Source organism: Falco peregrinus, chromosome Z (assembly GCF_023634155.1).
Source record: "Falco peregrinus isolate bFalPer1 chromosome Z, bFalPer1.pri, whole genome shotgun sequence".
Classification (NCBI taxonomy): domain Eukaryota; kingdom Metazoa; phylum Chordata; class Aves; order Falconiformes; family Falconidae; genus Falco; species Falco peregrinus.
In genome coordinates, this window is record NC_073739.1 from 82,521,571 (window position 1) to 82,536,341 (window position 14,771).

The following is a 14,771-nucleotide window of genomic DNA, read 5'->3' on the forward strand; positions in this document are numbered from 1 at the left end:
TCTAGAGATCATTTAGTCCAACCCCCTGTTGAAGCTGGTTCTCCTCAAGCAGGCTGTACAGAGTCACGTCCAGGTGGGTTTGAATATCTCCAGAGCAGGAGACCCCACAGCCTCTCTGGGCAGCCTGTCCCAGGGCTCTGCCACCCTCGAGGAAGTTTTCCCTCATACTCAGACGGAACCGCCTGTGCTGCAGTTTGTGCCCGTTGCCCCTTGTCCTGCTGCTGGGCACCACTGGAAAAAGCCTGGCCCCGTCCTCCTCATACCCATCCTTAAGATATTTGTAGACATTGATAAGCTCCCTTCTCAGTCCTCTCCTCTGCAGGCTAAAGAGGGCCAGCTCTCTCAGCCCTTGCTCATAAGGGAGATGCTCCACATGATACATCGTATGATATGTCCTAGGTATGAAAAGCCACCACCGCCACCAAAGCAGCCTCCCTTTGCCCTGGAAGCCAAGTGAAGCACCATGGCTCTCCAGGACAGCTCAATAAATGGCCGTGAGACCACAACAGGAATCTGAACATACAGCTGTGTAACTGCTTAAACTGTAATCTGGCATGACACGGGATTAATCACCTCTGAGAAATACGTCCCCAAGAGCCTTATCAACCACAACACTCAGAAACACTCAATATATCCAGAGTACTGCAGTTCTCACTACTGCAGTACAGAAGCCCCTACATCACGAGCCCATGAGAAGCAAAACCATGGGAAAGGGCCACCAAACCCTCCCCGAGGTTTCAAAGTCCTGAGAGCTTTCAACTGCCCATGCAGACAGAAGAGCTTTATGCAGCTCGTGTATCATCTCATCAGGCAAACAGAAGTGGGATCTCCTCCTCTTTAACCACAAACTAACTTGAAGGGGTTCTGGCTGAAATGTTTAAAGTTCCAAAAATTCAAGGTTAGATGGCAAGTTCTGGGAGCGAAATCAGAAGCCTTGAAATCCCAAGTTATTGTTAAGAGCTTCACGTGAATTAGGGCAAGGTAAGGCAGCTGGAATGCACAGGAAAAAACTGCAAGTGGTTCATATGCTTTATAAAGCCGCCTGTCTCTGAATAACGAAGTGACTTTAGTTTGTATGGTATGTGTCAGCAATAACAACTTAAACATGCAGGTGAAGAAACCCGGTTAGCTGAATTAGATTAAAGTCATTAAACTATTACATCAAATTATCTTTTTTCAGCATTTTTATACTTAATGCTAGAGTTATATGATATGTAATGTCTCAGGCATGTCCTGGAACATGTATTAACATTGCAAATAAACCAGTTGTTACATTTTCATCCTCAAAAATCTAGAATAACTGATAAAATCAATTTTTTTTTCTTTTTTTTTTTCCCTTTTTTTCTTTTTTACAGAGTATTGCAGCAAGAGCTCAAATGAGTACAAATGAAAGATGCTTCAGTTGTACAAAGATATCATTCAAGTCCTTGGAAGACATCTCCTTCTTGTACCGAAACTAAAGATTTTCCAACAAGCTGTGCAATTAAATTACAAAATTGTTGCCTGTTTGTGGGTATTGGCTCAGCAAACTGAAGAGCACTGTATGTATCCGTGTGTTCAGAACATACTAATTTGCCCCATGACTACAGTACTCCCCTGAAGGCTCACTGGGAATTGTTTTCAATCATTTTTAGGCATTTTAAGAAACTGTGGATGCCAAAGGCCTGTTATTAAAAATAATGTTTTAACTGTATGATTTAAACATCCTGAAATACAAATGGCTTGAAAATTGCAAGTTGACAGGGTACAGTAAGTCTCTTAGCTATTAATAGTTGTGGGTTTGTTTTGCCATTTGTAAGTGTAATTTTTTTTTTTTTTGGTAGAGACATTTCAGACATGACATCATTTATACAGGTTCCTGTATTTTGATGTTGGTGGTTGCTTAGCTGTCACACATTTTGATAAATCTTTACAGATTTAGGGATGTACCACTTTATTTTGAAGCATCTACTAAAACATAAGTTTGATACTCACATAATCAGGAAGCGGAGAGTCATTTGAGCCAAGGGAACCTCTTAAGGACTGTGTGGCTTGCTCCAGCACTTTGTTGTGTTTTTTAGATAACAAAGAAAATAAACTGAAGGAAGGGAAAAAGGAAAAAAAAAATTAACTTCACAATAATGTCCTGAAATAGTTAAACTAGTCAGAAGACATGTTTTATTAAATACACAAGATTTTTAGAATGCAATGCACACTTGTTGCAGAATTTATTTATTTAATATCTAGGCTAAGCAATAGCAGAATTTGAATTAGAAATATTCTATACAATAAAATAATGTGAAGAACATCATACGGTAGACATGCCATTTCAGCTCCTAACTAGTTATGTGCTCACTGAAACGCAATTTTTAAGTGCAACACCTCGTTCAATATATTGCAATATATCCTTAGAGCATCTTGTGCATTATTCATTTCCATAACCTATTTGCTTAGCACAGGAAGAATCAAAGTATATGACAGAAGCTTTGGGTATTTGGAGTAGTTTTTGCATTTTACTAGTATGAATTCTTTTCAAATATCTTTTTGCTTAAATCAAAGAATAAAGCATTACCTTAGCTTTAAAAATAATCTGTGACATCAATGGTCCATATACAAACAGCAAAATAAATGGGGGTTTTTATGCATTTTGGGGAAAAGTATGGCAATGACACTCATAGAGGTATAATCTGATGTATGTAACTTGATAATATGTATGTATATTTATAGATAAATACATATGATATATGTAACTGATAATGTAACTTGACTGCAATGGTGTGAAGAGAGAGAAGTAGTAACCCAAAGTGGTGGACAAAGGCCACCAGCTAGTGGTCAGCAGCTTCAAGGAGTCGGATACTTCTGTGAAGCCACTGGAAACCTCAAACATGGTTTTCATTTCATAGATAACCCACTTTTCCCCCCCCCCCATCTTGATATCAGTCATATGTTTTAAGGCTTTTTGTGTTTTAAAACATTATTCTGGCTTCTTTTTGGAGCATTACAGGACTCTTACCAAGCTTTCCTAGGGGCTGGAATTATGTTATCTTTAAGGCTCTTTCCAACCCAAATTATTCTGTGATTCTATGACTGTGTCAGTCCTTAAGAGGGTAAAAAGGCTGCCTTGACAAATAAGCCCCAACAAAATCCACCAATGTCTGAGCATGCCGCTCTTGGAGCTGGGTACACTTGATGGGACAAGGAACAGTGGCAGACTTCTTGTTCACCAGATTCAGTTACAAAATACTAAAGCCAGTTTAATAATTAAAAAAGTAAGTGGCAAAATACTACCTCAGTGTTATATTCTAAATAGCCTCTGTTTCTTGGAATCAGAGGACAGCTTCAGCACTCAGAGACATGTGCTTGGAAAGCTTTTCTGCCTCAAGAAATGATGCTCAGCATTTGAAGAAGTCCTGTTAATTTTTTTTACTTAAAATATATCAATGATATTGTATCATTTACAGATGGCAGGAGTAGACTCCCTGGAGTATCAGTGCTTGTCCCCTCGTTGCTACTCAAGAGCCTCAGGGAAAGGCTTCTCCAACAGTTCTCACTGTCACAAGGAATTAGTTACACTTCTCAAGCCCAAACCTTACCTCTTGAGAGCTAACTCAGTAAGTTCCACCATTTCCCAACACCTCTTGACTTGAGTTAGGTATTTCTTAGAACAGATTAACAGCTTCCTTTTAAGGGCAACTTTTGCTGCACTTAAGACATCTAATTAGAGAATGTGAGCCCTTGAGTAGGTTGTACCATCCTCAAGGTTCAGCCAGAGTCTGCCAGCACGAGGAACGGGCTCGAGACGGCGTAGCAGAAACCAAGGTGGGCACTGCAGCTGCCCAGCTCTCGGTCCCACCAGGACATTATCGCTGGGGCGGTGATAGTTGCAACTGGACTGATATGGCGAGAACATCACACGAGATTGCAAGACCTCTGTGGTGGTCACGAGGGTCAAGAACAGTTGGTGTTTTCAGAGCAGCACAATATATTTGACATGAGGAAAACTGGAATCTTATTTTTTCCTTCATGCTATCCAGCACAGCCTTGACAAGACGTGTCATTCTTGGGATCAAATGCCAACCTCCCACTAATTCACAGCTATTAGTCAAAACCACTAGAACTTTCCCTGTTAAAAAGGGAAGTAGCAACACAGAAATAAGATACATTAGTAGGTTTTCCACTCTTCTCCCTCCCATAATCTGCTGTTGTAGTCACAAACTGATTTTTTTATTCCAATGAAAATCTGGACCTGGAAACTGGTCCTTGGACTGAAACAACAGCACTACTTTTTTTCAAATCACGGCTATTTTTTAAGGCTCAGATTTCAGAGGTACTGTCATCAGCACCATCTAGTGCTGCAGAGACAGAATAATCGGCTAAAGCCAACCTGGTGATGCTTACGGGGGGCTGTGCAGCAAGTACAGGCTAAATCTGGTGTCTGCCTGCTTCAGAAGATACAGATAATTTCACAAAAAGGAAGAATTTGGAATAAAAAGGATTTCCAAGGAGTCAGTTCTTCTCGAAAACACATAATGCATTTTGGCTAGAAAGGAAATCTAAACATAAACAAAGAATTGGGATCAGGATTTTGAAAAGTGCATCTATGCAATACATGTGAAGGGAAATGCACATCATTAGTATTCCACATGGAAGTGGAATAGCAAAGAGCAAATTTATGTTCTCTGACAGAAATTTAGAGAACTGGAAAAAGAAGGAGAAAGAAAAAGAAAGGAAAACTATTTCTTTATAACTTGCATTTGCTTTCTTAAAAAAAAAAAAAGGAAAATATTTAAGTGTAATGTAAATAGACTGGAGTGCTTGTTTATGGCAGAAGCAAGCCCTTGGTAGCTGATTCCTATTTCCAAAGGAGCCACGTGGGGGTAAGGTCTATTATACATTGCCTTTGGGACCAGAGCTTCCCTTTGAAAAGTTTTGCTCTCCTGCCACAAGCTCATCACCTTCACACCTGTGCTGAGACACTTCTTTGTGGGACCACCGCCCAAAACACCAATATTCAGGTTAAAAAAACCTCAACACAATTCTCTTCTTCAGAAATTTGTTATTCTTCTCAAAGAACCCTCCCTTAGAGGAGCATGAGGGCTGGGACACGTAGGCAGGAATTTTTCATACTAAGAATAGAAATATATAGGATTGCACCCAGAGCAAACTCAAAGAGCTTCACAGAAACACTACAACTAAACAGAAAAAATAAGGCCAGATACTGTGACTAACTGATGAATTTGCAGCTTCAAAGTACTGCTGCCTCCTGAAATGGCGTAAAGCTTTCACCACCAAGTAATTCACTTGTTATTATGCCTCTATCTCTACTCTGAAAACCACTTTAATAAACATCAACTTCATTTTTAAAGTATCAGAATACATTTAGCTACAATCCTCAAAAGGCATTTGCAAGAAATTTAGCTCATACATATCTTTTATCAACAAATGCTGCCTTCTAAAGGAGATGCCTGATTTTGCAGCAGCCACATCTTCAGTGTCTGTATGGTTTGGGGCTTTATTTTGATTTTTAAGGCATGAATAATGACATTTTAAAAAGGCAAGAATGTTTTACTACAAGGTTGTTTCCCTTCCACACAACAAGGTATAAGACACAAGTGCCAATTCATGCAGAGGTGGACATAAAGACCGTCTCCCAGATTCCCCTCATGTCTTAGTCACACTTCTGGCTTTGCCCTGCTAAAAATCAAGTTGAGATCAAATTGAAAAATAGATACACTACGTGGTAACAGAGGGCAGTCTGCACAGGTTGACAAGAATATGGACTTTTTACCAGAATACTTCTCTTCCTTCTGTTCTTCTCCATCAACTGTCAGGCTATGGAGCGCCACAGCCCTTTTGTCTCACCCATTATGGGCATTTTATAATACTAACAAATTATGTCCAGAACAACAAAAATGTCTTGGTACCTCAACCTCAACTCATCTCTCCCTCACAGAAGTACTTATGGACCAATGTTTAGCACGCAAAATAATAAGCTGGAATAATAGCAAGATGAAGTAACAGCTAGCACCTATTACAGATCATCAAATCACACCATGGATAAGCTCAGCCAGTGAGGAAGACTCAAGGGTGAACACCAATCTCAAAGTCTTGTGTTTCTGATTTTTAGGAATTAAGAAATCACTGGTTTCTTAACTCCCTCTACACAGATGAAGTTTTTAATTTAACACAAGGCTGAACTTTGATCAATAAAAAAATACTTCCAGACCAAACAGTAATGGTTACTTAAATACAAGTGATTTGATTATGTGTTATTTGCACACACAATGACATTCAAACTAGTAATATATGAACTTAATGCTTTCAAAAAGCCAATTCCACAAAGCCCGTGGAGAGAAAAAAGCCAATAAGGGGACCTCATTTCACAACTTTCTTCTTAGTCTAGCAAAGTCACACACTGACAATGACAAAAAAAAAAAAAAGCTTCTGCAAGTTCTGCAGAAAGTCTGATTTACAGCAGATTGAAACAGCTCATAAAGGATACTTCTCACATAGACAAAATGAATGTATAAACTAGAACTTTTATAGCTAAAAAAAATTACAAAAAAAAAAAGACAAGGGAGTTAAAATGAGAAGTTGAAAGTAAATCCAAAGATAGGATTTGCCAAAACCTGGAGCCTTCTGAAAGCTTTGGACAGAGACAAGGAAAGGTACCCGCAACCCCGCAACCACACAGTATTTTAAGAAAGTAAACAGGCTGGCCAAGGCAAAGACGTGCCAGCTAATCCTGAGTGTGACATGGAGCAGCGATCACGAGACTCATTCAGAGGAGGGTATCACTGGCATTGAAACACAGACCTTACCAAGCACACTCATTTTTTTTTTTTTTTCCCATGAGACTAGAAATAAAGCATGATGCTATCCCTGTTCTAACAGTCTTCTACACACTATTTATATGACTTTGTTCCACATGGGATTTTTTTTTATTAAGAAAACAAGAATGCTGAAAAGGCATGTGTTGTATGAACTCAAAAGGAAACAACTCACAAGTTTGAAAACTCTTTAATCTTGTTTTCTTAATAGGGACAAACAGGAATATATTCTTGGCCCTTCTAAATACTAATAGCTATTTAACATTTGTTAAAGCTATCAAAATACTTTCAGCGATACAGAGATGATGTATACATCAACGACAAGGAAATACTATGGTTAAACTTTGCAAATGGCACAGTCATCACAGGGTTGTGAAATAAAAAGAAAAGAGCATGTTTATTAAATTTTTCTTTATCTTTCAAGAAGTTGGATGCAAAGTAAACTTGCTGAGATTTTAAACAGCCAAATTTGAAGGCATAAATTTAGCACCAAGAAACCAAGTTGCTCCCGAAGTGTGAAGGATCTTACCTTGGGAGCAGCGCCTGAAGACCGACAGATCAACAAAGAGCTGCCCCAATGCAAGAAAGCTGATGGAGGAGAAACTGTCTTTGGTATTAACAGAAAGATGGCCCCTCACTCCCAGACAGACCCTGAGGGGCTGGAGCGTGCCCAGAGCCGGGCAGGGGGCTGGGGAAGGGGCTGGGGCACAAGTGCTGTGGGGAGCGGCTGGGGGAGCTGGGGGGTCAGCCTGGAGAGGGGGGGCTGAGGGGAGACCTTCTGGCTCCCTGCAACCCCCTGAGAGGGGCTGGAGCCAGGGGGTCGGGCTCTTCTCCCAGGGAACAGGCGACAGGACGAGAGGGAACGGCCTCACCTTGTGCCGGGGGAGGGTTGGGTTGGGAATGAGGGAAAATCCCGTCACGGAAAGGGTGGCCAAGGCTGGCACAGGCTGCCCGGGGGGCTGGCGGCACCCGCCCTGGGGGGATTTATAACACCTGTAGCTGTGGCGCTCGGGGCCAGGGCTTAGCGGTGGCCTTGGCAGTGCGGGTTAAACGGTTGGACTTGGTGATTTTAAAGGTCTTTTCCACCCTAAATGACTCTATATCCAGCAAAGCTGTGTCCTACAGCACCTGCTGCTGCCATCCTGTGTGCGGATCTCACAACAGTGGTCTGAAAACGCAAAGGTTCAGAGAAGAATCAAGGTAACTAAATCAGAAAATATACCTTTCCATGAAATGCTTAAGGAAGTTAATTATTTGATAGATTTGAGAAAAGATGAAAGGATGATTTGACCAAAACACAAAAATAAGCACATGGAGAAAAGGAACTCGTTTGCAGAGGATCCTTCATGCTATCAGATGAAATTCAAACAGAAACTGAAGTACCAGTTGCGTGGGCACAGCTCTCTTACAGAGGTGGCTGAAACCAGTCTTGAGGTGCAATAAATTCCTATTCACACTGTCCAAGCAATGGCAGAGAGGAGAGAATCATCTGGGAGGAAAGAAGAGACTCCATACCAAGTGCATGAGCTGAGCTTAGACTGATGTTATGATACAAAGAAAGAGATGGAAGCCTGAAAGAAGGGGGGCCCTGTCAGAGAGTGGGAAACTAACCAAGCACATTAGCAGAGGAAGGTCACATTGAGTTATATGACAGAAAAAAGGAATAAGGATTTGACTTCACCCAATCTAAATCACTAACAAGCTTCTCAAGGAGAAAAAAGTCCCAATTAATACTTAGAAATATTCTATATGCACTGAGTAGACAATTACTCGAGGACTAAAGTGCTGCTCAACATAATTTATTCGAAGCTTGGAAATTGAGACATTCTGAATCTTTTCTCCTCACTCCCCTAGTGCAGAAGTATAGTGCAAATGAACTGAACAGCAGAGAAACACAAAACACTATCTGGTGATGGAAAAAAAAATAATCCAGAGTCCCACAGATCAAAAAAACTAATGATGCATGTTCTTAAACAATTTAGCAATACTCTGTGCTGTTCCTTCTCTCCGCTCTCATATACACGCCAAGTGTACTACTGTTCTCAATTTTAAAGATTTAAATATAAGCCCTAAACACCGAAACCATGTTATGCAAATACTCCTTAAACAATAGGATTTTACAATGCCTACATTAACACCACAATCATATTAGAAAAAAACTCCTTTATACAGCAAGCTCTAAAAATATCTTCGTTTTGAAACCTGACATCTAAAAGTTGAAACCGTACCTTAATTCCTGTAGATGTAAGGAACACTTCTTGGGTTTGACCTACTTTTTATAATGGATTACAGCAAAGAAGAGTGCACTATGGGACAAGAACCCTACCCATGTACTGGTTAAGATGCCTGCACAGACATTTCCAAGCAGAGGATCAGAATTGCTCATCCCCTTGAATAAGAGTTCATGTATGGCCACACAAGAGGTCACATCAAAACAAATGCACCATGTTTCATAGGAAATGGAATAAATGCTTTGTCCTGCAGTCCTGTATGGGGGAACTGGCTGCGAGCGAGTGCAGTAGGGGCAGCTGAACACCTTTCTGCAGGCAATGTTAGTGCTCTGTAAGCACTTAAGGAACCAGGCCCTGGGAGAAATCCATTTAGCATGAGTAAGTGCAGAAAAATCACTAAGTCCCCAAATGCCCATGTCTACTGAAGAGCCCCAGAGGCATTCTGCATTTGAATTATCCAAGCTGTAATGGCACATAAATAGAAATAATGAGAGAGAACAGCCATGGAGAACTCCAAGGGCTATGCGGGGCAGCATACTCCATGCGGGGACGCTGCTCTTACTTACTTGAGCCCAACTCTAATGCCTGGGAAACATCTGGGATCCCAGAAAAGAGAAGCTAACCAATTAAGACACCAAATTGTTAAACAGAAAATAAGAACGTACTTTATATCTTTCTTTCTAATCTTGTAAAGTGAAGCACGATTAAGTTCTGCTGAATAAAGCTTTGCTATATTTACTATTAGGTCCATCTGGCTTGGGGAGATGATGTGCAACCAAAAGACTTACGCTGTGCTGTCTCCACAAAGGCCACCTATGCAAATAAAATGGTTTGTGTGGGCTTCAATGATGGACTTATCAAAGCATGTTTGAAGGATCAGGGAATGGAAAGGGCTTCTCCCAGGTAGTAAAAGGTCTACATGAGGCTGGTATTGTTATGTCCCGACTTTGCTGGTCAGTGATCAGACTTTTTTTTTGACTTTTCTTGTCTAGTGCCTTCTCAAAAATATGTTTGTGTCCCCTTGGAAACAGGCTGAGCACCTCAGGTGGCTGCTATTTCAGGGCAAATCCCAAAGCATCACAAATTATTTTAATGTGGCCTCGGTAAACAAGTTTCTATCACATCATCCTGTTAAACAGCAAGCAATAAAGACCATTCTTTTAATTCTACAGTCCTAAACTTGATCATAATAAATGAAGTACTTCAAGGTACCTTCAGGTCACAACAAAAGTGTCTCATTAATTTTAAAGAGTACCCTCTTATCTGCCACTGCTTACATGTGATCAGAGATCTATAATTCATATGGTATAAAGACATTCCAAATTCTGTCTCCTAAAGAAATTTTCTTACTAATAAGAAGTAGAAAAACATGCAGTCACCATATACTTGTGGCAAAAGTATATAAGCAAATTCAGAAGCAACTTAGAGCAATTGATGGAGGCTTTGCATTAACAAACAGGATTTCCTGCTAAAACAGAATCAAAAAGACAAAGGGACTAGGAAAAATATGAAAGCAAGGAATTTGATGTAGTGAGGCAAAAGTAAATATTTACAAAAGTAAGCCAAGAATTTAATTTGTAGAGACCAGGAAATGTATTTTTCAACTGAAGGCATAAATTGTTAGGCAGCTCATGGCCACTTTCCAACCGATGTTGGGAAATTGATGCTCCTACCACTAGAAAATTAAAAGGAACAAAAAGCAGTAAAATCCTTCCCCTGTATCTTGGTACAGATAATTTCATTCCCTTTTTGCCTAGCATGCCAAATAACGTCCTTGCAATTCCACTTAAAGAACATAATCAGGTGAGGATAAGGAGCACCACCTAGAAACGACAACTTCCTAACACCACGTTGTATTAAAATATAAACTCAATAACCATTGACTGAAATCCCCCATGTAAATCCTATAGAAGATGCAGATTTTGACAGGGTACTTAGCTGAGCACCATATGTCTGCTGTATTTTTCTGTAACTGAGAGAGTAGCAAGTGGCAAACTAAATTCAGGAAGGCTGGAAGCTGTGGGGGGAAAAACGTGAACAGTCCAGTATAAACAGAATACATGTTTGTAAAGCTCAGACTAATTATAAGGTTTATTCTGAGCTAAATATCCCTGAATGTGCCTTAGGTGTCTCAAGACGTGAATGTAATTCCTTTCAATGTTCTCTTTGTTCATCCTGTTAACATTTTTTAAGAATATTGAATGGGCAGAGTCCACAATATTTCCATTTCATCCACTTGCTCTTAATTCAATAGGGTAAGTGTTTCATAGCTGCTGAGAGAAGACATTTGTCTTGAATTAGGACAAAACTCTGTGGGTGAGAATCAGAGGAAATTGCTGGAGAAAGCAGCCTGAGCAAAACTCCCACCCAAAAAACCCAAAGACAGACTCTGGAACAACGAAACAACAACAAGAAAATTAAAAAGCCATCGTTGCCATGCAAACCTAAGGTCCAAATCCATGTTCTTTTGAGCAGCTTTTGTTTGGCACGGCTTTCCTCAAACACACTGAGTGTGCCTGTACATACGTATTTATACGTGTTTGGGTCATTGCTACACTTACAAAGAAAGCAGCTGCGCCTCTCTGTACTCGCTCTGGCAGGAAAGAACCTGGATCCACGTTAGGAGTTAACAGAGTCATTCCACATGCACAGGACAGGGTACGTGTGCTTCTAACAGCCCTCTTTAGGCTAAGACTTAAGCAAAACACCAGACTTGAACCGTGCTTCTGTCACTGAAAGTCCTCGCTGCCGACATGGCATGTCACCCGCACCCCATCCGTACAGCAGCCCCGCTCAGTGGGCCTTCGGCTGTCCAGGCCCTGCCATGGTTTAGGTGAATTGTTCAGTGCATTCTTCTTTGAACCCTGGAAATAACATCATGGCTTTGACCTAACTTCATAAAATGGAGTTTCGATATTGAAGCAATACAACAAGAAACAAGCTAGGAAGACACATTATCGGGCTGTCAACAGATATCACTAGTTTTGTCTTACACCTCCATTTCTTTTCCCCTCGCCTTTCTCCAAAGCCCTCTCCTAAAGGTCTCTCTGCCATTCTTGCTTCACAGGAATGAGTTTTATTGTTTTCCTCATGGACTAATCTTCTGTTCGGTCAGGTGTCCTTCCTGATCATGTCACCATCTCTCCACGGTGACCCTCGCAATGCCCTGCTAACGGTAATGGAAAGCCTCCACATGCCTCTCCCTAATCACTACAGTTTAATTACCCTATTGACATAAAACCTCTGAAATTCTATCAAACTGGAAACATTTATTGAAGGAAATGAAGAATATCAGTTGGACCTACCAGGACTCTACAGTAAAGCTATCACTAAGGACCTTACCAAAATGGCCAGAAATTCAAACCAGACATAGGTCTCGCTGCTTCCAAACATAACCCTGGATGCAAGGACTGTCTCTTGCATAACAATGAGGTAATTCCTAGACTTCTAAAACCCCATAAGGAAAGAAAATTAGAAAAATAATGCACTTGTATCTGTAGATAAGTTCCATAACTGCTCATAATGGGTAGTCATTTTTTTCAAATCCAAATCCATAAATACTTCATATTCTCTGAGTATTTGTGAACCACTGAGAAACTATCATGAGCACCACGGGATCCCCCCCAAAAAAATTAACAGTAATTAAGGAAATGAGTATTTTTTTGTCTTCTAGACAGAGTTTAGATTGCATGTGTTCAGTGTGCCCTGAGGCCACACAGGGAATAAAGACAATAAAAAAAACCCAAAGCAGTGAATAATGCTACATTCAAAACAAAATCCAATGCATAATCACTTAGTTAAAGATTGTGTTTTTGCTTTTGAAATAAAGATGCTGAATTAAAACTTCACAGACAACCTTAATCTATTAATTCCTAAACTTCGAGTGAAATTTCAATATTGATCAAAGCTTTTTTTTTTTTTTAATGCAGTGTCTAAAACAACATATTGATTTGTGTGTATTGCAACCTTCTTCAGCAGAGTACTTCCATCCATGCCATCTTAGTGATATTGGATCAGAAAATCAGTTTTAAGTGTATTTCCAGGCAGGAAAAAAATGTATAGTTTGAGCCGCACTAAAAATCTAACATCTGAGCAGCAGTTTGTTCATTCCCCCACAATTTCACCAGGTAGTCATTCAGAAGAATGTTCCTTCTGGGTACACAAACTGCATGTGTATTCAAACCAGCAAATACAGAATTTCTGTACAATTTTTAAATTTTACTCTGAAATTTACTGCATTCTGTTCTGAATAAATCATGTTTGACATGAAATACATTTGAAGGAATAGAGAAGAGAGCTTTCTATTAGAAGTGTATGGCAATTTATAATAAATTCAAAATGCATAGTACAGTGTTTGGTGTAGCATAAATGTAGGCACATACATACAGATACACACAACTTCTTCCAAGAGGGGTATTTGTTGGAAAGACTACTTCTGTGTGCAAATAGCACTGGCATGCATGTACACATACTTTGAAAGAGACGGAAGTGCTTAAAAACATTCGCAGGCACATGAAGGTACAGCTTCTTGGAAAAAGGAAAAATGTAGGAAAATGTCAAATATTATGTAATACAGTAAATATTTTTCAACACCAAGACCGAAATTAAGTTTCATCTCTGTTACTAAACCTTTCCTGTAAAAAACGTAACAACGTTGTACTTTAAAAATAAACATCACAGGTAAAAATTGTCTACATCCTTCCTTGTAATGTCAATGATGTTCTCTTTGCTGAATTTCTGTGGATTTATGTACCTAGATATAAACAATAGAAACCTCCAAAATGTAGCTAGTCATAAATAAATCTCTTTCCAAAGCAAATTCGTGTCAAAATAGATAGGAAATAAAAGATAGGTCTTTTAAACCTGAAAAATATTTGTGTCATTGAAAGAAAACATTTATCAAAAACACTAATTTATATAAATATTTTTTTTTGGTATGGGATGTTAATATCCATCAGAATCCAACAGCAGCGGATGCTGAACAAAACAAGGGATAATGAAGTATTTCGTAAGAGTTCAATTCGCTATGGAAAAAGCTACAGTTAATGATCCACATGGAGGTTAATTTGGCTTTAGGAAGCCCCAGCCTGCCCTTGCCCAGTTAAGTACAAGTACTGCGCCAAGGTCCTGGGAAGCCAGCCCACAGCATTTTCTTAATTCCTGTTATTCAACGTTTTTCTTTATTCCTTTCTTCTTAGTAGCTACAGCCTCCCAACAGCACCCGTGCCCTTTCCAATGTATGTGTCAGAACTAACGCGAGGGCCTTTCATCTGGTCATTTTCCATGCATCTTTATTACAAACAGTAAAGCTAACCTTCCTAACACTGTGCCTTAAATTTGGACAGTTCAGTGATTTTCTCTCCCTTGCTCTACAGCTCTCTCTCTCAAAAAAAAAAAAGAACATAAAAAGGAAAAACAACCTGTGCAGATATATAGTGAAGACCTGTAATGGTTACAAATGCAACTCCCGAGAACAGCATATACGTATCAAGAACATAGCGTAGCCTTCAGCATCTACCAAACATTTTTAGAAATCTATTACAGACAGTTTGAAATGCTCTAAACTACTCATCACTGCAGGAAGATGACAGTTTCAGAACTAATCATCTGGAAGCCTTTAAGGAAGGAAAAATGTTTGGAGTACTGAATTCCCCCAGCTTTTCTCTCCATCACCAGTACTGCTCTCCCAAATGACCAACACGTGGAATCAAAATCGCCACGGCTTGCAGCA

General features: G+C 39.8%; 1 protein-coding gene across 4 annotated transcripts in view; it reads right to left on the bottom strand.

Annotated features, from left to right (window-relative positions):
• Window positions 1-14,771, bottom strand: part of DYM (dymeclin) — a 213,662-nt gene that overhangs the window by 62,595 nt on the left and 136,296 nt on the right. For all 4 annotated transcript variants that reach the window (XM_055790767.1, XM_055790765.1, XM_055790766.1 and 1 more), the window contains one exon: window positions 1,975-2,077. In XM_055790767.1, the coding sequence (XP_055646742.1) occupies window positions 1,975-2,077 (103 nt within the window). The remainder of the gene's footprint in view (window positions 1-1,974; window positions 2,078-14,771) is intronic.